The 22,662-nt window shown below is 48.0% G+C and overlaps 1 protein-coding gene across 1 annotated transcript in view; it reads right to left on the reverse strand.

Moving 5' to 3' along the window:
- Positions 1-9,310, reverse strand: part of LOC307096444 (protein Shroom2-like) — a 28,271-nt gene extending 18,961 nt beyond the window's left edge. Inside the window, 1 exon segment of the mRNA XM_079766059.1 lies at positions 8,609-9,310. Coding sequence (XP_079622185.1) covers positions 8,609-8,700 — 92 coding nt within the window. The 5' untranslated portion in view covers positions 8,701-9,310.
- Between the last annotated feature and the right edge of the window lie 13,352 nt (positions 9,311-22,662).

Raw genomic sequence — 22,662 nt, forward strand, 5'->3', positions numbered from 1 at the left:
TCTCCAGGGCCCTAAGGTAACACAAAAATCTGTCTCTCTCTCAAAAAGAAATATTTTTTTACTAAATTAGATCAATACAATATACTTAAAATTACATAAGGAAAAATATAGCAGTTTTTACTAGACAAGTCTTAATTTACCTGCTCTTAGTTTTTATTACAGGAGGAAGGTCTCTTGTACTTTGTTAAAGGTATATTTTCTTAAAAGTAAAAGTACATTTAAAGTGTATTCATAAATGTTAATCTAAGAAATGCTGCCTGTTTACTTTTTGGTAATCATTAAAAGATTAAGGTTTCTAAGAATAAGGAATTACTGAGTAGAAGGTATGAGGCATGGTTATGCATTTTTGAAGAACATACAAAGGTTTGAAGGCTAATTTGAAAGTGTGAAGTTTATAAAGATTATGTACGTAATAAGAAGGGACAAAGTAAGGTTTTAGTAGCAAGAAAAAAAAAGCAGTCAGGACAGGGGCAGGCATGACTTGGAAAAAAAAAAACACCCACTAAACTCCCAGGAGCCAAGTGGAGGAGAGACGAAGCTGAAGTACACAGCTGCCCTGGTGATTTAAAGCTGGTTGCTAGGTAGACCAAAGACTCAGCACCAAGAGCCAGGTGAAAGAAGGCAGAGGGGCTAGATGCCTGAGTCACCTGCAGCAGCTGGAAGAAGCAGCAGCAGCGAGAAAGTTGGGGATGCCAGGCTGACACCTGAGCTGCTGCCCAATGAATTATGAGTGTTTTACAACACACAATAAAAAACTTAAACATTTGACTTACTGTTTAAAAATAAAAATGACAAACAACAGGCCCTGGGATATGTGAAAGTAGCCGGCAAAAGAGCTGGTAACAGTTTTCTGGTTGCAAATATACTGAATGTGTTAAGACTTCAGCAGAAGCTTCTGGTACTGCAAGGAGTTAACAGGAGAAAAGACATACCTTTGAGTTGGTAGGCTCAGGACTTTGGACTCTCCCAGAGAAATGGAGAGAGTTAACTCCTTAGACCAAGGGGTGGGCAAGACACCCAGTTGGGAGGGGGGCTAGATGCCCCATTCCAGCAAGGGAGCCTGCAGAAGAGGGTGTGGTCTCTGCCAGGAAAGAGGACAGGAGGGTAGGCAAAGGCTTGACGCCCAAGCCGCAACTGGAGTGCTTTGCTATGTGCAATCTTGTCTCTTCCTGCAGCCCCAGCTGTGTTGGGCTCACCACTAGGAACCAAGCAGTGGTGAGAGACTGGGATGGCAAGGCTGGGTAAACAGGGTTAACTATAAACAGGGTAAACTGTAAACAGGTAAACTGGTAAACAGGGTTAACTGGAAAGGGTAAAGGAAAGGAACTCTCCATAGACCGGAGAGCCTTTAGGACTTTCAGACTCTCCTAGAGAGGAGTCTTACTGAGGGACTGGCCAAAACCCGCTGAGCTGAGAGGACCTGAGGATGCATGTTGAACTCATAGACTGCAGTTTGCTGGGCAGATGTACAAGCCCGGTTGTGTAGGGGTTAAGATGCATGTGTGCAGCAAACAAATTTCTCCCGTGTCAAAATACATTTTAGGGAAATTGGGCAGACTGTGTTTGTAGCTAGAAAGAAGACCTGACCACCATGCACAGCCCTGACAGTGGCCGGCAGAAAACTGTATAATGGACTTCGCTGATGCCTTCTTCTCATGAATATGGCTCCAGAGAGACAAGGAGAGTTTTGCTTTGTGTAGGAAGGTCAAAATTGGACTTTAGTCACCTCCCTGAGATGTTTGTATAGCCCTACCATGTGTCATGTTTGGTAGCAGAAAATTTGGCTGCCTGAAGTGTCCACATTGCCAATATTGTACTTCATTATGTCAACATGTTTTATTAACCTTTGATTCTCTTACAGATCTGAATACAGCTGCCACCAATTACTATAGACCTACTAGAAGCCCGGTGCACGAAATTCGTGCACGGCAGGGGGTTGTCCTTCAGCCCAGCCTGTACCCTCTCCAATCTGGGACTCCTGGAGGGATGTCCTGCCCGTTTAGGCCTGATCCCGGGCAGTCGGACATCTCTCTCACAATCCAGGACTGCTGGCTCCCAACTGCTTGCCTGCCTGCCTTCCTGATTGCCCCTAACCGCTTCTGCCTGCCAGCCTGATCACCCTCTAACCACTCCGCTGCCAGCCTGGTTGATGCTTAACTGCTCCCCTGCCAGCCTGTATGCACCCAACTTCCCTCCTCCGCCAGCCTGGTCACCCCTAACTGCCCTCTCCTGCAGGGTTGATCACCTCCAACTGCCCTCCTCTGCAGGCCTGGTCACCCCTAACTGCCCTCTCCTGCAGGGTTGATCACCTCCAACTGCCCTCCCCTGCTGGCCATCTTGTAGTGGCCATCTTGTGTCCACATGAGGGCAGGATCTTTGACCACATGGGGCAGCTATATTGTGTGTTGCAGTGATGATCAATCTGTATATTACTCTTTTATTAGATAAGATAGAGGCCTGGTGCATGGGTGGGGGCCAGCTGGTTTGCCCTGAAGGGTGTCCTGGGTCAGGGTGGGGTTCCCTTGGGGCGTGGGGCAGCCTGAGCGAGGGGCCTGTGGTGGTTTGCAGGCCAGCCACGCCCCCTGGCAACCCAAGCAGGGCCCTGGTATCTGGGATTTATTTTCCTTCTACAATTGAAACTTTGTAGCCTGGAGCAGAGCCAAGCCTGCTGCTCCCTCCAGGGCAGCAGCCATTTCTGTGGCAGTTAATTCACCTTCTACAATTGAAACTTTGTAGCCTTAAGCGGGTGGGCCCGGCCAGGGTGTGCAGAAAGCTTTGCTTCCCCTGTTGCCGCCGGCAACCCTGGCCTGCTCTCTCAAGCTCCATTTTGCCGCCATTTGTTTGAATTTGTTTACCTTCTATAATTGAAACTTTGTAGCTTGAGTGGAGGCTTAGGCCTGCAACGGCTATGGAAAGCTTGGCTTGCTCTGTTACCTGGGAAACCTTGCTCTCTGTGGCTGTAGCCATCTTGGTTTGGGTTAATTTGCATACTCGCCCAGATTGGCTGGTGGGTGTGGCTTGGCTGGTGGGCGTGGCTTATGTAGCGGAGGGATGGTTAATTTGCATATTACCATTTTATTAGAGAGGATGTAGGTCCACAGGCTTTAGTAGTCTTTAAGAGTAGCTGGCGAGTGTCATTGTTATGGCCGTATGTTAGCTGTCCTAGAAGAAGGTTATATAGGGTTGAATCCCAAAAGAAGTAAAGGGTACTTAGCTGCCAAAAGAGCAGGTGGCCAAATGGGCAAAGAATATCAAGAGATCTTAAAGCAGGTCAGTATAATTTTCTCCTTATATAATTCCTCCAAAATTTGGCAATTCTTAATAAATAAATCATGGCAATACATTTCTTTGCATAAATTCAATAAGACCGGTTTCCAATAGTGGTATTATTGACCAAAAACTTTGACTGGAATAACATGTTTTAAAGAGCCCTGCCTGAACTCTGAAGTCTTGAAGCCAATAAGAGTGCCAAGGAAAAGGCCTGGTATGCTGCTTGGTAGCCCTGAAAATAGATGGCACTGGCATGTTAAGCACATACCTTACCATCTCTGGACCAGAGTAGAAAGGGAGCAATAAGGGTGCCTCTGTGTCCCTGTGGAACCCACACATACTCTAGGCCATGAGGAGTAGGAGGGCCACTGAGATGGGCCTTGAAGCCTAGGGCATGAGCCCAGGTGTAGTCACTGCAGGTGAGCATTTCACCTAACTCAGCAGGTACTACAGTCAGGCCTGACGGCACCTGGATAGCTTGGCTTCCCAGCCCTACGGAGCACACTAAGATTCAATCATGAAATTCCGGCAAAGGTAGTCAGTTACCATTTTTGTTGTGTTTATGCAAACAATCAGACCAAATTAAATACAATAGATAAATTAGTCTTGATTTGGCTATTTTAATGAACAGAGGAATAATTTTAAGGAGAAAAATTATATTTCAATAGAAGTCATTAGAATTAAAATATTTTCTTTCTCTTCCATCAGACCATTTGTTACAGTTTGTCTCCGCCAGGTCACAAGCCCACCTCCTTCTGTGCCCAGGCCTCATCGTCCCTCTGACAGACAGCAAGGATCTCTTGGCTCTGAAAAAAAAAAAAAAAAAAAAAAAAAACTCCACCCCTCTTCAGCATGAAAGTAGCCAGAGGAGCCCACCGACATCCATTTTCCCTGAGAGAATTAAGAGCCAGGATCCTTAAGGTAATATATTAGGCAGTAAGACAGGCATGAGCAGAGCAAGAACGATGGGCCAACTGGCACTACCAAATGTAACCAAGTCTTTCCACCTCTACGTATGTGAGACAAGGGGCTTAGATTGAACCATCTGGTCTCAGGCACTGACCCACAGAACGTCAGCACAAAAGGCCGAATTAATTGCCCTTATTCAGGCTCTCCGGTGGGCAAAATACAAATCAGTAACAATTTATACTGATAGCAGGTATGCATTTGCAACGGCTCACATACACAGTGCTATTTACAGGAAACGTGGACTTTTAACTTTAGCCAGGAAGGACATCAAAAATAAGGAAGATATTCTGGCTCTACTAGAAGCCATCTGGCTACCCAAAGTAGTGGCATTGGTCCATTGTAAGGGACACCAGAAAGGGGACTCCCCAGAAGCAAGAGGGAACCGAGCCATGGATGAAGTGGCTGGGAGGCTGCACTAAAAATCAGCCCTAACTAATAGGCTCTACAGATTCTAGTGACTCTTCCAGCCCCTGACCTACCTGACTAAGACAGAAACAGCTACCATAATAGCTAAGAAGTTACACCAGGAAATAGTCCCCAGATTTAGAAAAATTAATAAAAGCTGAAATTCATTAAGAAAAGAAATTTTTACTCAATTCCTTACAGGCTTTACAGTCCACCCAAAGAACAGTCCAGAAGCACATCCAAAACGCTCTGCCTGTACCAACTTCTGATCTGGTTCATACCTTCCACCCTGGTGACTCTGTTTGGGTAAAGAAATTTACCACACAAGGACTGACTCGTACCTAGAGGGGACCACATACCATCATCCTGACCACCCCCATGGCAGTCAAGGTTGATGGGATCCCAACGTGGCTTCATCACACCCAGCTCAAGGCAGCACAGGCAGAATGAAGAATCTAGGACTCTTTGGATCCTCTATAGATAAAACTTTCACATGTGCTGTGTTATTAATTCTCTTTATAGGACTTGGTAAAGGAAACCTCAAAGCTGAGTATGTTAACAATGTTAACAACCCCCTCCCCAAAAATTACCCACAAGAGTCAATTATTTGACTCATTTACACAAAACCAGTGGAGAATGAAGCATAGTAATGATTTCTCCTTTGGAAAAACTCTTGATTGAAATTCTCTGCTATTTTAGAGTTGCTCTGTAAGTCAACTACCTTATTTTTAGATACTTGCTTATTCTGTATAGAAAAGATAAACTTAACTGTCTGACCTTACAAGCTAGCCATCTAACATAAGGAACTGATATGCTGATACTAATGCCAGGTGTCTGTATAGATATGTACTCAAGGTTACAGGTGTTTGATAGATATGACAGATGTTTGTTAGATATGATATATACTCAAGGTTACAAACTGTCTGTAAAAATAACTTACACAAAGACCTAGAAGGATATAAAAAGGGAATACTCCTTCCTGTGTTTGTCCAGAATTTGACAGAGGTATTCTGCTCTGAACCTGTGGCAATAAAGATTATTCCTAACCAATAGGCTCATTAAGGTGTCTTGTCTAGCTCACTGATTGACAATACAACAAAAACAAAAGAATGTAACAGCTTAGCTAGAGGCACTACCCAGAACAGGCATTTAGATACAATCTAACTTCCCCCATTCTAACTGACTCAAGAGGGGCTGTGAAGCCCACCACAAAAGCCTGGTAGTTAGGAAACAGAAAACAAAGAAACCTAGGAATATCCTATCTAATAAAGAGGTAATATGCTAATTGACCCTCATGCCATCGCAAAGATGGCAGCACCCACAGCCAATAAGGAGGGAATATGCTAATTGACTGCCCTGCCCTCAAAGATGGTGATGCCCACTGCCTCTGGAGTCCCCCAGTCCCCTTAGCCCCTCAGCTGCCCAGGGCTGGCCTGTGGCATAGGCAAGCCTCAGATGGCAGCTGCCCAGCTGCCCAGGGCCGGCCCGAGGTGCAGGCAAGCCTTGGTGGTGGCTGCACAGCTGCCTAGGGCCCCCCGAGGTGCAGGTAATCAGGGTCAGCTGAGGCTTGTGCTGCCGGCAGTGGCAGCAGCAGAGGTGTGATGGGGCATCGCCTTCCCCTGATCGTTGGGTCACCTCCTGCCCCTGAGGGCTCTCGGACTGTGAGAGGGGGCAGCCCAAGCTGAGGGACCCCCCCTCTAGTGCATGAATTTTCATGCACCAGGCCTCTAGTATATACTGTATATATGGGGCAATCTCATTGTATCACTTATTCAGGCTTTGGATCATTGTATCCCCTGAGCCAGCAGTGCTGCTTGATTAAAGGTCTCTCCTAAAACCTCTGAGTACTTGACTGTTGCCTTTCTGCACCAGTTCCATAACACTAAGAGGCCACCATAGGTAAGCCTGTGACCATATCTTACACCTGACTCACCCTTCAGCCTGCTTTCCTGCTTCTTCTTCCTGTGCAGAAGTCAGTATGAGAGGCTATTAAGTGACTGCTGCACTCTGAGTGACACTGAGCATAGTATTGGCACACATAGGAAGATATGGTTGAGATGCCACACATGAAAACATAGGTTGACATCAGTTGTACTGCTGAGTTATTTCAAGCTAAAAGAAAAATAGTTCTGCCTGGCTGGTGTGGCTCAGTGGTTGAGCATTGACCTATGAATCAGAAGGTCATGGTTCAATTCCTGGTCAGGGCCCATGCCCAGGTTGTGGGCTCAGTCCCCAGTGTGGTGTGTGTGGTAGGCAGCCGATCCATGATTCTCTCTCATCATGGATGTTTCTATCTCTCCCTCCCCCTTCCTCTCTGAAATCAATACAAATATATTTTTTAAAAAGTAGTTCCAAGACACGAGAGCAGGGAGCCTGCGAGAACTTTCTGGGAGGATGCAAACAGCCTGCCCCTTTGCTGACCGCTGTGGTGCAGCGAGGAACACACTTCATTTAGCCTTCAACTGACATTCACATAGCCACATGAGGTGGTGCCCCCTGTGGGGGCAACTGTCCTGTAGGACATTTAGCAGCATCCCTGGCCCTACCCCCTTGATGCCAGGAGCACCCCTCTTGCCAGCTGTAGCACCTGACATGTCTTCAGACATCACCAAATCTCCCCAGGCCCAAGTGCCCTCCCCCAGCTGAGGAGGAGATGGAAACTCCCTTCTTCCCATTCTCAGTCCCTCAAAGGCACACAGTCAGGGGGGGCTGAAGGCTCTGTCAGGGCTCTTCACCAGCCAGTCCCTGCCTGCCCACATTTGCCAGCACCTCCACCTGCGTGCCTGAAATCCTGACAACAGCAGGGAATGGAACCAGGTTTTCTTCTGCTTTCACACAAGGTGTATGCCCACTTACCTTTTCACATAAAAAGACCTACCATTCCTGGACAGTGTGCTCACTGGTTAGAGCACTGGCCCATGCACCAAGGGTTTCGTGTTCGATTCCTAGTCAAGGGCATGTACTTGGGTTGTAGGTTCGATCCCCCACCCTGGTCAGGACACATGCTGGAGGCAACCAATACGTGTGTCTTTTTCACATTGATGTTTCTCTCTTTCTCTCCCTCTACTGTCCTCCTACTCTCTCTAAATATCAATGGCAAAAATGTCCTCGGGTGAGGAGTAACAAAAAACAAAACAAAAAGATCTAGACAAAAAAGCGTATGGACATGGTGGATATTATGAAACCCACCAATTTCATCCAAAGGTCTCACTCATGTCAGGGTTATACTGGGTTATGATCACAATCAGAAAGTGCTTAGAAATAAGCCCAGCCTTGTCCCTAGGAAATGAACATATAAGGGTTTGGGACTTGGATAAAGGTAATTAGGTGTGGTCTAGCTCCCCAATAAATTAGAAATCCGGGGACCATGGAACTCTGGTTCCCTCTGTGCTATTCCCAGACCAAGGGAAAGTCCAACATCAGGAGTGGAACAGGGCACCAGTGAAAGGAGTTAAGTACAATTAGGTATTTGGAGTGAGAGGTGGAAGAAGGAGGAATCCTGGAGCTAGTTGAAACAAAGAATGTGTTTTGCAGGAAACAGGATGTTTTTTCTTGGAAGTGAAAGAGAACAAATAATGTTGCAAAAAGGCCCGGAATTAATCAGAGGGTACAGATAAGACAAAGAGCATGCTTGCGGGGGTAAGGAGGTTGGGGGAGAGGGACACGGAGGAGGCGCAACCTGGTGGACACCGATTTGAATCTCTCTCCCAAGCGAGAAGCCTGTGTTTCTTTGCAATAAACTCCTGCCTTGTTTGAACGCCTCTGGTCCACCGCTTCATTCTTTGGTGCCATGAGACAGGATCCCGGGAAGAATTCCTGCTGGCCAGTTCCCATATCACCAGAGAGAGCGCACTGGGCAGGGAGGGCAGGCACTGGGCAGGGAGGGCGCACAGAAAACCTCCAGCAGGGGGAAGGGAGCCCGTGAAAGGGGAAGGATGCAGAGGCCACCTTCCCAGGGCCCTACCTTGCTGAGCTGTCGTCCTGGATGAGCAGCGGGGGCTTGTCCATCAGCTTCTGGGGGGCGAACTGAGGAGAAGGGGAGCGCGAGGTCTCCATGGTGGGCGTCTGCAGGGGCCGGAACTTAGAAGGCAGCGGGGCTTCTCGCTTCGGACAGGCTGGGTGCTAGTCTACATGCTGCCTGTCCTGCTCCCCGGGGCCCGGGGGCCGTCTGCGGGCTGGGCGCTGCTTGGCTTCTCAGCCCAGGCACAGGGGCTGCGCACAGGAGATAGAGGGGGCAGGGGCCTGCCAGGCACAGCCAGCTGACTGCCCGCAGGGGTGCCCGCGGGGGTGGCACTGGCCGGTCCCCTGAAAGGCCTGGGCTCCTGCTTGGGCGGCGGCGGCCTCTGCGGGGCAGGTCTCTTGGCGAGCAGCGCGGCGCTCACAGGCCGGGGGTCCTGCCCCCCGGAGTGCGGGACCTAGAGGCTGCTCTGCGCCTGGGACCCTGGGCCCGGCGGGGACAGGGGGGCGGGGGCGAGGTCCTCAGAGTATTTGTAATTCCGGGGTAGGGTCCCTGCCCTGCCTTGGCCCTCTTGGGGCACCTCCGGCGCTTCCAGGGCGCGGGGTGGCTCAGACACCTAGGCCGGGTGCCGCAGGCCCCCCTGTGCTCCCGGATGGTCTTCCGGACACTGGGCATCTGCTGGTCTAGAGGAGGAACGAGTAACAATGAGCAACCCATTCCAATGAACATCTTCTTCCCCAAGGGGACTAGACCCAGATCTTGCTAATCTCCTTGAATCACTGTAAGGAATTAAATCCACAGGCATTTTCCCACACCCGTGCTCATCGCAATTCCTAATGCCAGGTCTTGAGTCCAAGCACACACTGGGCACCGTTAGGCCACATGTGGGCACATCCCACAATAGGACGTGAGATACAATCTTACATATATGTCCACACAAGCTGCATTTGGGAGCAAAAATAAAAATTTACAAAAACATTTTAGAAAACAATGAAAATTCTCATACACTGCTTTATTTGGAAAGATTTATTTCATGTTGCCACAATATTTTTATGTGGCTTATTTCATTCAGAAAATCACCACATACAAAGAAAGAGAACTTTCTAAGATGGGCTGCAAGTTTACTTCTTAATAAAGCCTTTAAAATCAATAATATATTGTGAAACATGAAAAGAATACCCTAGCCAGTTTGGCTCAGTGGATAGAGCATTAGCCCACAGACTAAAGGTTCCTGGATTTGATTCTGTTCAAGGGCACCTACCTTGGTTGTAGGTTCTTCTGTCCTAGTCGGGGCTCTATGCAGAAGGCAACCAGTCAATGTGTTTCTCTCCCATCAGTGTTTCTCTGTCTTTCCCTCTCTCCACTCTCCCTAAAAATCAGTGGAAAAATATCCAACATCAACAAGAAAAGAATGACTTGCTTTTGGAAGCTGCAACAATTAACTGATCTTTTCAAATTCTTAGCCGTCTCTTTATCCATATTCTATTTCTGTCTTCCCATGATATATAGATGTATTTATGTTCATAGACATACACACATGAACATGCCTGAAAAACATGCATACATGCTTCACACACATGTTCATTTGTGCTGTAGGCAAAGCTCATGACATAACTATTACATTTGCAACAAACCAGCCGGCCACGCCTTTGCCGACACACTGCCTCTTGCAACCCAACAGCAATAAAATGAGCCCGGGGCTGACTCCCAGGACGGCCAGAGCTTTCCGCTGAAGAGACCAGCTCTGCGCTGTTGAAGGAGACCCTGACCAGGGCAGACACCCAGGAACCAGCAAGTGGAGGGAGACCTGCAACCTATTAACCAGCAAGCGGATAGGACACCTTTCCCTGGGAACCAGCGCCCCTTGTGGCTGAGGGATGAACTGCACCCCAGGACATGCTACCAGGCCTGGGAATTATCAGGCAGTCCTTGGGTTACCAAAGGGTAATATGCAAATTGGTCATGACGCCCTCACAGTAACAACTGAACAGCAGGCTGCATGGGGCAACCAGGCCGGCATGGGGGTTAGCAAGGGACGAACAAATGACTGACCAGCAGGCTGTGTGGGGTGACTAGGTCGTCAGGGGGGGGGGCAGTTGGGAGTGACCAGGCTGCCAGGGGGGGCAGTTAGGGGTGACCAGGACAGCAGGGGGGCAGTGAGGGGCGACCAGGCTGGCAGGGGTGCAGTGAGGGGCAACCAGGAGGGTGGGGGTGGCAGTGAGGGGTGACCAGACTGGCAGGGGGAGCAGTTAGGGGTGACCAAGTCAGCAGAGGGGGGCAATGAGTGGTGACCAGGTCAACGGGGGGGGAGGGGCAGTTGGGGATAACCAGGCGGGCAGGGGGAAGTTGGGGGCAACCAGGCCAGCAGGGGGGGCACTAAGGGGTGACCAGGCTGGTGGGGGGGCAGTTGGGGATGACCAGACTGGCAGAGGGGGCAGTCAGGGGTGATCAGGCTGGCAGGCAGAGGTGGTTAGGGGTGATCAGGCTGGGGTGGGGGGACAGTTAGGGGTGATCAGGCAGGCAGACAGTTGAGCAGTTAGGAGCTAGCGGTTCCGGATTGTGAGAGGGATGTCCGACTGCCAGTTTCGGACATCCCCCGAGCAGTCCCGGATTGAGGAGGGTCCAGGTTGGGCTGAGGGGACCCCCCACACACACGCCCATGCAAATTTTGTGCACCGGGCCTCTAGTTTATATATAAAAAAAAAAGTTCTGTCATTTTGACATATGTACATATGTGCTTTATGTTTTTTATTTTTATTTTTTTAATAAATCTTTATTCAGATTATTACAGGTGTTCCTCTTCCCCGCCCCCCACATAGCTCCCCTGCATCTTATTCCCCACCCCACCCCATGCCCTTACGCCCCCGCCACTGTCTTCATCCATAGGTGTAAGATTTTTGTCCAATCTCTTTCCGCACCCTGCACACCCCTTTCCCCCTGAGAATTGCCAGTCCACTCCCTTTCTATGTCCCTGATTCTATTATATTCATCAGTCCATTCTGTTCATCAGATTTTTTATTCACTTGATTTTTAGATTCACTTGTTGGTAGGTATGTATTTGATGTCATTTTGTTGTTCATAATTTTTATCTTTACTTTTTTCTTCTTCTTCCTCTCCTTAAGAATACCCTTCAGCATTACATGTAATCCTGGTTTGGTGGTGATGAACTCCTTTAGCTTTTTCTTGTCTGTGAAGCTCTTTACCTGACCTTCAATTCTGAATGATAGCTTTGCTGGGTAGAGTAATCTTGGTTGTAGGTTCTTGCTGTTCATCACTTTGAATATTTCTTGCCACTCCCTTCTGACCTGCATAGTTTCTGTTGAGAAATCAGCTGACAGTCGTATGGGTGCTCCCTTGTAGGTAACTTACTGTTTTTCTCTTGCTGATTTCAAGATTCTCTCTTTGTTTTTTGCCGTTGGCATTTTAATTATGATGTGTCTTGGTGTGGTCCTCTTTGGATTTCTCTTTTTTGGGGTTCTGTGTGCTTCCTGAACTTGTAAGTCTATTTCTTTCACCAGGTAGGGAAAGTTTTCTGACATTATTTCTTTTAATAAGTTTTCAATATTTTGCTCTCTCTCTTCTTCTGGCACTGCAATAATTCGGATGTTGGTACGCTTAAAATTGTCCCAGAGGCTCCTTACACTATCTTCATATTTTTGGATTCTTTTTTCTTTATTTTTTCTGGTTGGGTGTTTTTTGTTTCCTCATATTTCAGATCTTTGGTTTGATTCTTGGGGTCCTTTGATCTAGAGTTGAATTTCTGTATATTCTTTATTTCAGACAGTGTATGCTTTATTTCTAACTGGTCCTCTTCCATTTTTTTGGCATTCTCATTAAGGTCCTTGAAGGTCTTACTAAGCTCTTCGTAGGTCTCATCAAGTTTCTCGGCGGTTTTTAGAAGATTCTTGAGTAACCTTATAAATGTGGTTTTGAACTCTATGTTGTCCAGTAGTTTGCTTTCCTCCATTTCTTTCATTTGTGACATGTTTCATTGTCTCTGCATTTTGGCTGCTTCCCTGTGTTGATGGAGTGGCTTTGTGTGGTAGGTGACCAATAGGGCCCAGTGGCTCAGCCTCCCCAATCACCTGAGGTGCATGCTCTTGGTGCACCACTTTGTGGGCTGGGTGCACCGTCTTGTTGTAGTTAAGCCTTGATTTCTGTTGGTATACTGGGAGGAATTGACCTCCAGGCCAATTGGCTGAGAGGACCCACTATGTTTATAATGGAAGAACTGCTGTGCTGGAGACACGCTTATGGGGCAGGACTTGCTTCAGTGGGGCTTTGGTGCTCACTGAATCTGCCTCTTGAATGTGTCACTTGTGGATGTGAGGAGTTGAAATCTGGTGTCGTCTCACACTAACCACTAGATACACTGGCTTCTGGATCTTCAATGGGGTGCAGCTCAGCTACTGTCTGAGGCCACCCAGCAGGAGCTACAGTGAGAACTACAGTTTTCTCCTCTTTGCTTGGGGTTTGGAGGTTTTGGAGCTGTCTGACCAGAGCTGCAGTTTGTTAGGTTAAGCTGTGAATAGGGGAGGCCATTCATATTCAAAAGCCACTGCAAGGAGCTTGGGTGGGTTTATATATTGTGTGGGGCAGGGTCTCAGGGAGTCACTAGGCTAGGGCGTGGCAAACAGCGATGGCTGCCAGTCAGCCATCTCTGCGTCTTTGAGTTTCCGCGTCCCTGCGTCTCGCACCCCCGTGCCATAAACAATGATTCCTGTGTGCAGCTCTGCAAGCAAGCCACCCTCACTTTACGAACTGATGGCAAACAGTCCAGCTTCTCCCCGTAGCAGTTTGGGTCCCCAGCGTCTCCCCAGAAACTGGATTTCAGAGTAATCGGGAGCTTGTCTCCCTTCAGGTTGAAAAAAGCAGCACACCCAGTCGCCCACCACCAACCAGATTTGCGCGCCTCCGTACCTCAGTTTTTCTGCGCTTGTGCACATCTCAATGCTCTTTTCTCTTTCCTTCTAGTTGTAGAACTTCCACTCAGCCAGCTTTCCCATGGTTCTGGGTGATAGACATTTTGTCTTTTGTAGTTTTGAAATTGTTGTCCAAGGCAGCAGTTTAGTTGTTTACCTATGCCGCCATCTTGGTTTCTCCTTTATGTTTTTTATTATTTACTCGAGGCCCAATGTACGAAATTCGTGCACAGGGGGAGTGTGTCCCTCAGCGCAGCCTGCACCCTCTCCAATCTGGGACCCCTCTCACAATTCAGGACTGCTAACTCCCAAATACTTGGTTGCTTGCCTGCCTGCCTGATTGCCCCTACCCGCTTCTGCCTGCCAGCCTGATCACACCCTAACCACTCCCCTGCCAGCCTGATTGATGCCTAACTGCTCCCCTGCTGGCCTGATTAACTGGCCTCCCATGCTGGCCTGGTTGACCCTATCTGTCCTCCCCTGTGGCCTGGTCGCCCCCAACTGCCCTCCCCTGCAGGCTTGGTTCCTCCCAACTGCCCTCCCCTGCTGACCTGGTCGCCCATAACTGCCCTCCCTTGCAGGCCTGGTCCCTCCCAACTGCCCTCCACTGCCGGCCATCTTGTGGCGGCCATCTTCTGTCCACATGGGGGCGGCCATCTTTGACCACAAGGGGGTGGCCATCTTGTGTGTTGTAGTGATGGTCAATTTGCATATTACATCTTTATCATATAGAATTTGCCACAAGTAAAGGTCAAGAGTTGTTATCTTTTAATTTTTTTTACTGTTTCACTTCATTACTGCTGTGTATGTGCTCCATGTGTGTGACGTAGGTGCTTATGTAGGTGGGTTTCTGACTTAACGGCGAAAATCGCATTACTGAAAATCGCGTTACAGTCATGCTGTAGGAATGGATCTCCGATGGAACCCGAGAACCTACTGTACAGTTGTTCCAACCCTGTCTTGGGTACTAAGTGGCAAGTGTCCTGTCCATGTCCCTCTCGTGTCCTCAGGAGAAAGGTCCGTCAGGTTCAGTGGGTGCTTCAGAGCAGAACCCACATCGCACACCTAATTCCTTGCCTCCACCAGCCGGGGCCGCGGTCCCCACCCTGCACTACGGCAAGTCCAAGGGCAGGACCCTGCTCCCAGCCAGAAACTGCAACTCCTTGCATCTGGCAGAGAACAGGGTCCCACTGGGACCTGAGAGAGGACAGGTTCGTCCTCTGCTCCCAGGCTGTGGGCACCGCCTCCGCTTAGAAACAAGCTGAGAAAACAGCTGAGTGTCAGAGCTTAGACAGTATCAACCCAGTGTGGGGAGGCAGATTTTTTTAAAATGGGTATTAGGTACACACCAAGACAAACTGGAAGTTATCAAAATAACCTGAACATGGCAATGAGTGTTTCAGAAAACAATGCACAGACAAGCAGCTGTGTGGACAAAATTCAGAATGGCAGTGATCCTGTCCACGTGACCATGCCGTCTGACAGGGGCGGCTCTGGCTCTGATGGCCAGCGGGCAGGGAAGGCCCTGCGACCCCCACGTCCCCCTTCACTTAAGGCATTGTGCCTGCTTGGACAGCGGGGCGCTGGGTGACAGGGAAACGTGTCCTAACTCATGACAAATCACAAATGCCTGCCCAGCCTTTAATGTCCAAGCCGTGGGGGATCCTGGGAGGTTTTCTTCTCCTCCTGCTAAAACTCTTCCACTCTAGCATCCACTGACCCCCATGGAAGTGCTGGCACGTGCCATTTAATCAGTACCCAGCACCTCCGAGAAATGGGAGAAGGAAAGGAGCTGCTATTTACTGCTCAGGTCTCATCGCCTTGGCTGTGTAGGCCCACATTGGATGTGATTATTCAAAAGGAGTTCTGTCTGCAGAGCGCCTTGGACAGGACATGCTGTGAGAGCCACCCAGTTGGGAGATGTGAGAATAGACAAATCATCTTTCCTGTCAAAGAACAGTTTAGATAGCCACCATGTTGGCCTGTGTGACTTGCAGCCCCCTGGGGGCCACCAACTTGAACTGAAAAGGCCAACCCCTCCCCTTGAATTAGCCAGTCATGAAAAACTGTGCATCTGAGCTCTAATCAAAACGTGCATCAGGATGAAAAAGCCGAGCGGACCGCCTACTCAGTATGCGGGTGCTCCCAGACCATGTGTGCACAGCCTCCTGCAGGAGAAAAGATATTCACCTTACTGCCTGGATCCCAAGTGCTTTGTGTTCTACCAGGATGCCTGATTAGGGGGCTCGCCTTATTTCTTACAGAGAGTACTTACCTGTGGGAGCCACATCCTTGGGGAGTAAATAATGACTCAGAACCAAACCCTGCTGCCCAGCATGGGTTCTTCCCATCTCCCTGGTGGGGCCTCATGCGCATTACTCCCCAGGGTAGTACAACTGCCCGGTCACTCCTCCTACTGGGAGAGTGGTGCACGCCTCCACCACAGCACTCCTTTTAGATGCATTCACAGGAGCACAGCACCTCATGGGCCAGCTTTGTCCCCTGCCCTCTTATTTCCCCTAAACCTGTAACATCAAAGCCATAAAACCACTAATTGGTTTTTATTGCCCTAGTTCACAAGAATCAGGATCAAAAAAAAAGGAACAAAAATGGGAATTTGTGGTTCTTCTGGGATCATATTCCAAGCTGTGTTTCTTTCTTTTTTAAAATTTAATAAATCTTTAATGTTCAGATTATTACAATTGTTTCTCTTTTTCCCCCCCATAGCTCCCCTCCACCAGGTTCCTATCCCACCCTCTGCCCTTACCTCCCCCTCACTGTCCTCGTCCATAGGTGTACGCTTTTTATCCAGTCTCTTCCTGCATCCCCCACTCCCTTTTCCCCCCTGAGAATTGTCAGTCCACTCCCTTTCTATGCCCCTGATTCTATTATATTCACCAGTTTATTCTGTTCCTCAGATTTTTAATTCCCTTGGTTTTTAGATTCACTTGTTGATAGATATGTATTTGTTGTTCATAATTTTTATCTTTATCTTTTTCTCCTCCTCCTCCTCCTCCTCCTCCTCCTCCTCCTCCTCCTCCTCCTCCTCCTCCTCCTCCTTCTCCTTCCAATACCCTTCAGCATTTCATATAATTCTGGTTTGGTGGTGATGAACTCCTTTAGCTTTTTCTTATCTGTGAAGCTCTTTACCTGACCTTCAATTCTGAATGTTAGCTTTGCTGGATAGAGTAATCTTGGTTGTAGTTTCTTGCTATTCATCACTTTGAATATTTCTTGCTATTCCCATCTGGCCTGCATAGTTTCTGTTGAAAAATCAGCTGACAATTGTATGGGTGCTCCCTTGTAGGTAACTAACTGTTTTTCTCTTGCTGCTTTTAATATTCTCTCTTAGTCTTTTGCTGTTGGCATTTTAATTATGATGTGTCTTGGTGTGGTCCTCTTTGGATTCCTTTTGTTTGGGGTTCTCTGTGCTTCCTGGACTTGTAAGTCTATTTCTTTCACCAGGTGGGGGAAGTTTTCGGTCACCATTTCTTCAAATAGGTTTTCAGTATCTTGCTCTCTCTCTTCTTCTGGGACCCCCATAATTCTGATGTTGGTACACTTGAAGTTGTCCCAGAGGCTTCTTACACTGTCTTCATATTTTTGGATTCTTTTTGCTTTTGCATTTCTGGAGGAGTGTTTTTTGCTTCTTTATATTCCAAATCTTTGACTTGTTTCTTGCGATCCTCTAGACTGCTTTTAGGTCTCTGTATAATATTTTTTATTTCAGTCAGTGTATGCTTAATTTCTAGTTGATCCTTTTTCATATCCTCGAGGGTCTCATTAAATTTATCGGCTTTTTCTAGGAAATTCTTGAAAGATCTTTTAACTGTGATTTTGAACTCTATATCCAGTCATTTGCTTTCCTCCACTTCCTTCATTTGTGACCTGCCTCTTTGTCTCCACATTTTTGCTGCTTTCCTGAGTTTGTAGGGTAGCTTTGTGTGCTAGGTGTCCTAGCAGGGCCCAGTGGCTCAGCCTCCCCAGTTACCTGAGCGGACACTCTTGGTGCAGCCCTTTGTGGGCTGTGTGTGCAGTCTTGTTGTAGTTAAGCCTTGATTGTTGTTGGTATCACTGGGGGGAGTTGACCTCCAGGCCAGTTGGCTATGACGATCAGCAGTGTCTCTGCTGGGAGGGCTTCTGTGCTCAGCTTGGATGGGGCGGAGGCTCAGGGTGGAGCAGACAGCCTTGGTTTCCCGTCAGCTTTGCCTTAAGAGGCCCCTGTTTCTCAGTGTCCCTTGGCAATGGCTGCATGCACCTCTGAGAGAAGGCTGCCCTCGAGTTTCGCCCACTGCCAGACAGTCCAGTTTTTCCCCGAATGAGTCTGGGTACCCAAAGTCTCACCCAGAACTGGATTTCAGTGCAGTCGGGAGGTTTTGTTTCCTTACCGAATGAGAAAGCTAGCTGTGCGCTTGCTGCCCGCCCTCTCCGTGTGCCGCGAGTAAGCCAGCCACGTATTCAGCCACCCGCCCTTTCCGCACGTGCGGGTCTATGCACCTCTGTCCTCCTCAGCTCCTCTGAGTCTCAGTGGCCTTTTCTCTTTCCTTCTAGTTGTAGAATTTCCACTCAGCCAGCTTTCCAGTGGTTTTGGACGATGTCCGCTCTGTCTTCCAGTTGCAGTTTTGAAATTGTTGTGCGAGGCAGCAGTATAGGTGTTTACCTATGCCGCCATCTTGGTTTCTCCTCCAAGCTGTGTTTCTAATAGCTTCCAAATGTCTACTGTGTAATGTGAATGTTTATGTGTGTCTGTCTGTATCATGCATATTATTTAATTCCTTATGTGGCATATCTATGTGGATGTGTACATGTGCATGTGTATATATACACGTATGCACCTCTATGTTCACTGCGGAGTTAATTGCAATAGCCAAGATATGGAAGAAGCCCTAGTGCCCATCAGTAGTAAATGGGTAACAGACTGTGGTTCGCCCCAATAAATTAAAAAAAAAAAAGCTGTAGTACATTTACACAATAGAATACTACTCTAGTGTAAAAAAGGAAGGAACTCTTACCTTTTGGGGCAGCATGGATGGATATGGATGGGCATAATACTAAGTGAGATAAGCCAGTCAGAGAAAAACAAATAACATATGATGTCACTTATGTGTGGAATCTAATGAACAAAATAATTTGAAACAAAACAAGATAGAACAAAACAAAACAAAAGAGAAATAGATTCTTAGATGCAGAGAACAGACAGTCAGCTGTCAGAGGGGGAGGAGTCTTGGGGAACAGGATAAAATAGATGATGGTATTAAGGAAAAAAAAACCACACCTCATAGACACAGACAACAGTATGGTGATCACAAGAAGGAAAGGGGAATGGAGGAGGTAGAAGAGGGTAAAGGGCAATAAATGGTGATGGAAGGAGACTTGACTTTGGGTGGGGAACTCATAATACAGTGTACAGATGATGGGTAGAACTGTGCACCTGAAACCTATGTAATTTTATTAACCAGTGTCACCCAATAAATTTAATAAAATAGTTAATATATTTCCAAGTATAAAATCATTGGTGATGGCAAGATCGACAACTAGCAAAAGCAGAAATATAAGAGGATTTATGCACTGTATGTGGAAGCTGAAAGGGCAGAGCAGGCCAGCACAAAATGTACTGTACCCTCCATCCTGTGTAACTATGTATATGACTCCTTTTTCTTAGAAAACCGCGAGAATGTAACAGTTGCATAAACCTGCCAATAGGAGTGTAGAGAAGTAGACTCAGTCCAAATTAAGCAATCTCTGTAACCCACGTCACTTCCCTAAGCCCACCCAAATGACCAACCCTTTATAAACTACCCCTCCCCCGGGATTCTCTCTCTTGCCCCACTGCTGCATCAGGAGGAGGCTGGGAGCCAAACCTGGGTTTGAATAAAGACTCTTTGCTTTTGCATCGGAGAAAAGGCTCCCTGGTGGTTGATTATTGGGGACCCTGAACTCTGGGCATAACATGTGGGGGCTCGCCCGGGGTTCCCCAATACCCACGAGGGACCCGATCCGAAGAGTCTGACTGCTGACTGACCGCGGTAAGTGTCTGTACTGTCTGTTCTGTGCGAGCTCGCTTCTGAAGCCAAGTCTGAAGTGCCCAAAAACGGTCTAAGTGGACGCACAGGTGGACCTTGGGTCGGAGGGTCAGAGGACGCTCTGATTCTCCATCTGGAGGGGCGTAAAAACCCCCGTCTGGAGGGGAGTGGCTTCCCCTCAAAACTCTGGGACGAAGCGGGTCGCTCCCGCTGGTTGGCGCAGGGCCATCGTCCAGCTGTTCCCGGGTGTCTTTGTCTGTTTGCTTTCTGTGTCTTTCTGTGGACTTCTGTGGAATTACTGGACGGACGTTATGGGATAGACTCAGTCCACTCCAAGTGAATGGAAAGGGGAGCTTAATCCCCCATCCCCCACCCGGAGGCCATAGAGCTTCCTCAGGCAAATTAATAAGGTGACTGCTTAAACTCTGGTAAATATCTAATAGGAGTCAAAAACTCAGACTATTTAGTATATAAATATAAATGTGAAAATATTTGTTATCTCTTTCTGCTGTTTAATTTATTTAAAAATAGGGCGGACCTGCTATGGCGGAATACAAAGGTCTTTAGCAGCTGCTGAGACATCTTTTTCTCAGAGTCCTTTGTTCTCCGTCAGAGAGGGAATCAGCCCACTTAGATGACAAAAATTCCTCTGTTTGTATAAATGAAGGTTTCAGTTTGCTCTGATTTGTGAATTTACTGTATTAAATTGAATTTTAAAGTCCTAAGGTTGATTTAAAAGTATCCTACATAATAAAATGGTAATATGTAAATTACCATCACTCCGCTACGCCCACGATTGGGCCAGCAGGAGGCGCAGGGGGCGGGACCCAGGGTGGCCGGGGTAGCTGATTGGGCCAGAAGGACGCTGAGCTCGCGGCGCCTCTGGCGCCGGGAGCTCAGCGTCTGTACCATGGCTGCCGGAGGCTTTCGGAAGGCCTGGGGCGCCTGCAGACAGCCAGCCGGACAGGTCCCCCGCGATCAAAGGCCAAAGCGGGGAACCTGGCCGCCTCTCTGCTCCGGCGCAAGGCCTTTCGAAAGCCTCCGCAGCGCCGGAGGCTTTCGGAAGGCCTGGGGCGCCGGCGGACAGCCAGCCGGCCAGGTCCCCCGCGATCAAAGGCCAAAGCGGGGGACCTGGCCGCCTGTCTGCTCCGGTGCAAGGCCTTTCGAAAGCCTCCGCAGCGCCGGAGGCTTTCGGAAGGCCTGGGGCGCCGGCGGACAGCCAGCCGGCCAGGTCCCCCGCGATCAAAGGCCAAAGTGGGGGACCTGGCCGCCTGTCTGCTCCGGCGCAAGGCCTTTCGAAAGCCTCCGCAGCGCCGGAGGCTTTCGGAAGGCCTGGGGCACCGGCGGACAGCCCGCTGGTGCACCAGGTGCATGATTAAATCATGCACTGGGCCTCTAGTCCATTTATAACATTTCAAAGAACAAAAGAACTTTTATTTACAGCTTCCTTATCTCTTTTAGTGCTGGGAGACTCCCAGCTAACAGCTCCACAGGGCGAAGAGATTTTCAAGGTCCTGTCCCTGCCTGTGACATCATAGTCCAACGTGAAACTAAGGCTGAAGTTACTATTAACTCTTTATAGACGCCGTTAACCATTTGTTTAACTTGCTGTTTTCAGTTATTAGGATCCTCATAGAGGACACAACCTGATCTTTCCCTTCCTCTCTCATTCTGATTCTAATAGCATCTGTAACTGGATTAAAAATATTTTCTTTCAGGAGGCCATCCAGGCTTTCAGCTCACAAGAAATCTTCTCCTGCGAGAGGAGAGAGGGACCCCCCAGAAGGGGCTGGAGGCTCTCCCTCTCAACAGGTGTTTGTTTTGTGTTTTGTCGTGTTGGTATCAGGACTGTTTGTTTTGTCTTTTTGTCTTATATTTTCTGTCATAATTGGGCCCTATATGTATATATTATTTGTTGAGTTTTGATTTGTCAAGGTTTTGTCAGTTTGTTATCAGTTTGTTAAAATCCTCTCAAAGGACATTGAGTGGTTCTTCCCTTCCTGTTTAACCTTTGACTGTGTAATTGGATTACTGAGCTTTTATCAAGGTTTTGCCTCTCCTGAAATAACGCTCTATGTGTAAACTGTCCCTCCCCGAGCCGGACTGCAGGATGACTTTTCCTTCAACACACTGGTCCCGCCCACTGGCCTATGGCAGAAGCCAGAAAAGCGACGGTAGGAAAGGGAGGCCCCCATCAGGGGACTTAGAGGCAGTATTCTTGTTATCTGCTTAGATCCCAAGAATGTAAGAATACTTATTTACTGAAAGGATATAAGGACAGATGTTTGTTTGATATTTTGTTGTCTGCCTGGTTATAATTATTTGTTCATATATAGAAATCTGTAAAAAGAAATAAGAAACATTTAATTTGTTTAAGGCTGAGTGCTCTGACGGGTAGCAACCCCCCCGAGTGGCCACTGGGATTCTTTTTTCCCCGGGGGTGTTTTCTCTCCGTCAGAGGGGGAATCGGCCCGCCTAACAACATTTCTGTCTATGTTTATTCATTTGAAGGTATGAAGTTGTAACAATTGTGGTCCAAGAAATTAAAAGCAAGGACCAAATTTTAAAGTTAACTATTTATAAGAAGAAAACTTAAGCTGGCAAAGTCACCAAGTCTGCCCAGCAAGCTCAAAAACTAAATGAATCTTATTTCTGATACCTGCTGCCACCCAGTCTTAATCAGTGGTAGAGAAACGGTCTCAGAAGTGTTTGTCTCAATTGGCCATTTAACTTTGATGTGATTAATGATTACAGCACATTGTAAAATCTTTAGGAAGAAAAGGAAAATATTTTGTGGGCCAATTGGTCCTTGTATGTTTATATCAACTCTTAAGTTATAGTTTTAAAATCAGTAATTTTAATAGAAACACACTCAAACAGAGGGGCTTTTCAGAAAGGTCAGGGAGTCTGATTGCAGTGTAAGGGTCACTGGTCCCCCCCCCCCATGCCACCTTCATTGGCAGGAGACAAGCGCTTTTCCCAGTGGGAACAGAGAGTGGACTGCCAGATGAAAACGCCCCGGTGGGAGCCTTCCTTCGCCACCTGGGACCCTCGCCGCTCTCCCTGCCTCCGCCCACCCGGTGTCCATCCCCTTCAGGGGTTGTTTTGAATAGCT

Source organism: Cnephaeus nilssonii, assembly GCF_951640355.1.
Source record: "Cnephaeus nilssonii genome assembly, chromosome: Y".
Classification (NCBI taxonomy): Eukaryota; Metazoa; Chordata; class Mammalia; order Chiroptera; family Vespertilionidae; genus Cnephaeus; species Cnephaeus nilssonii.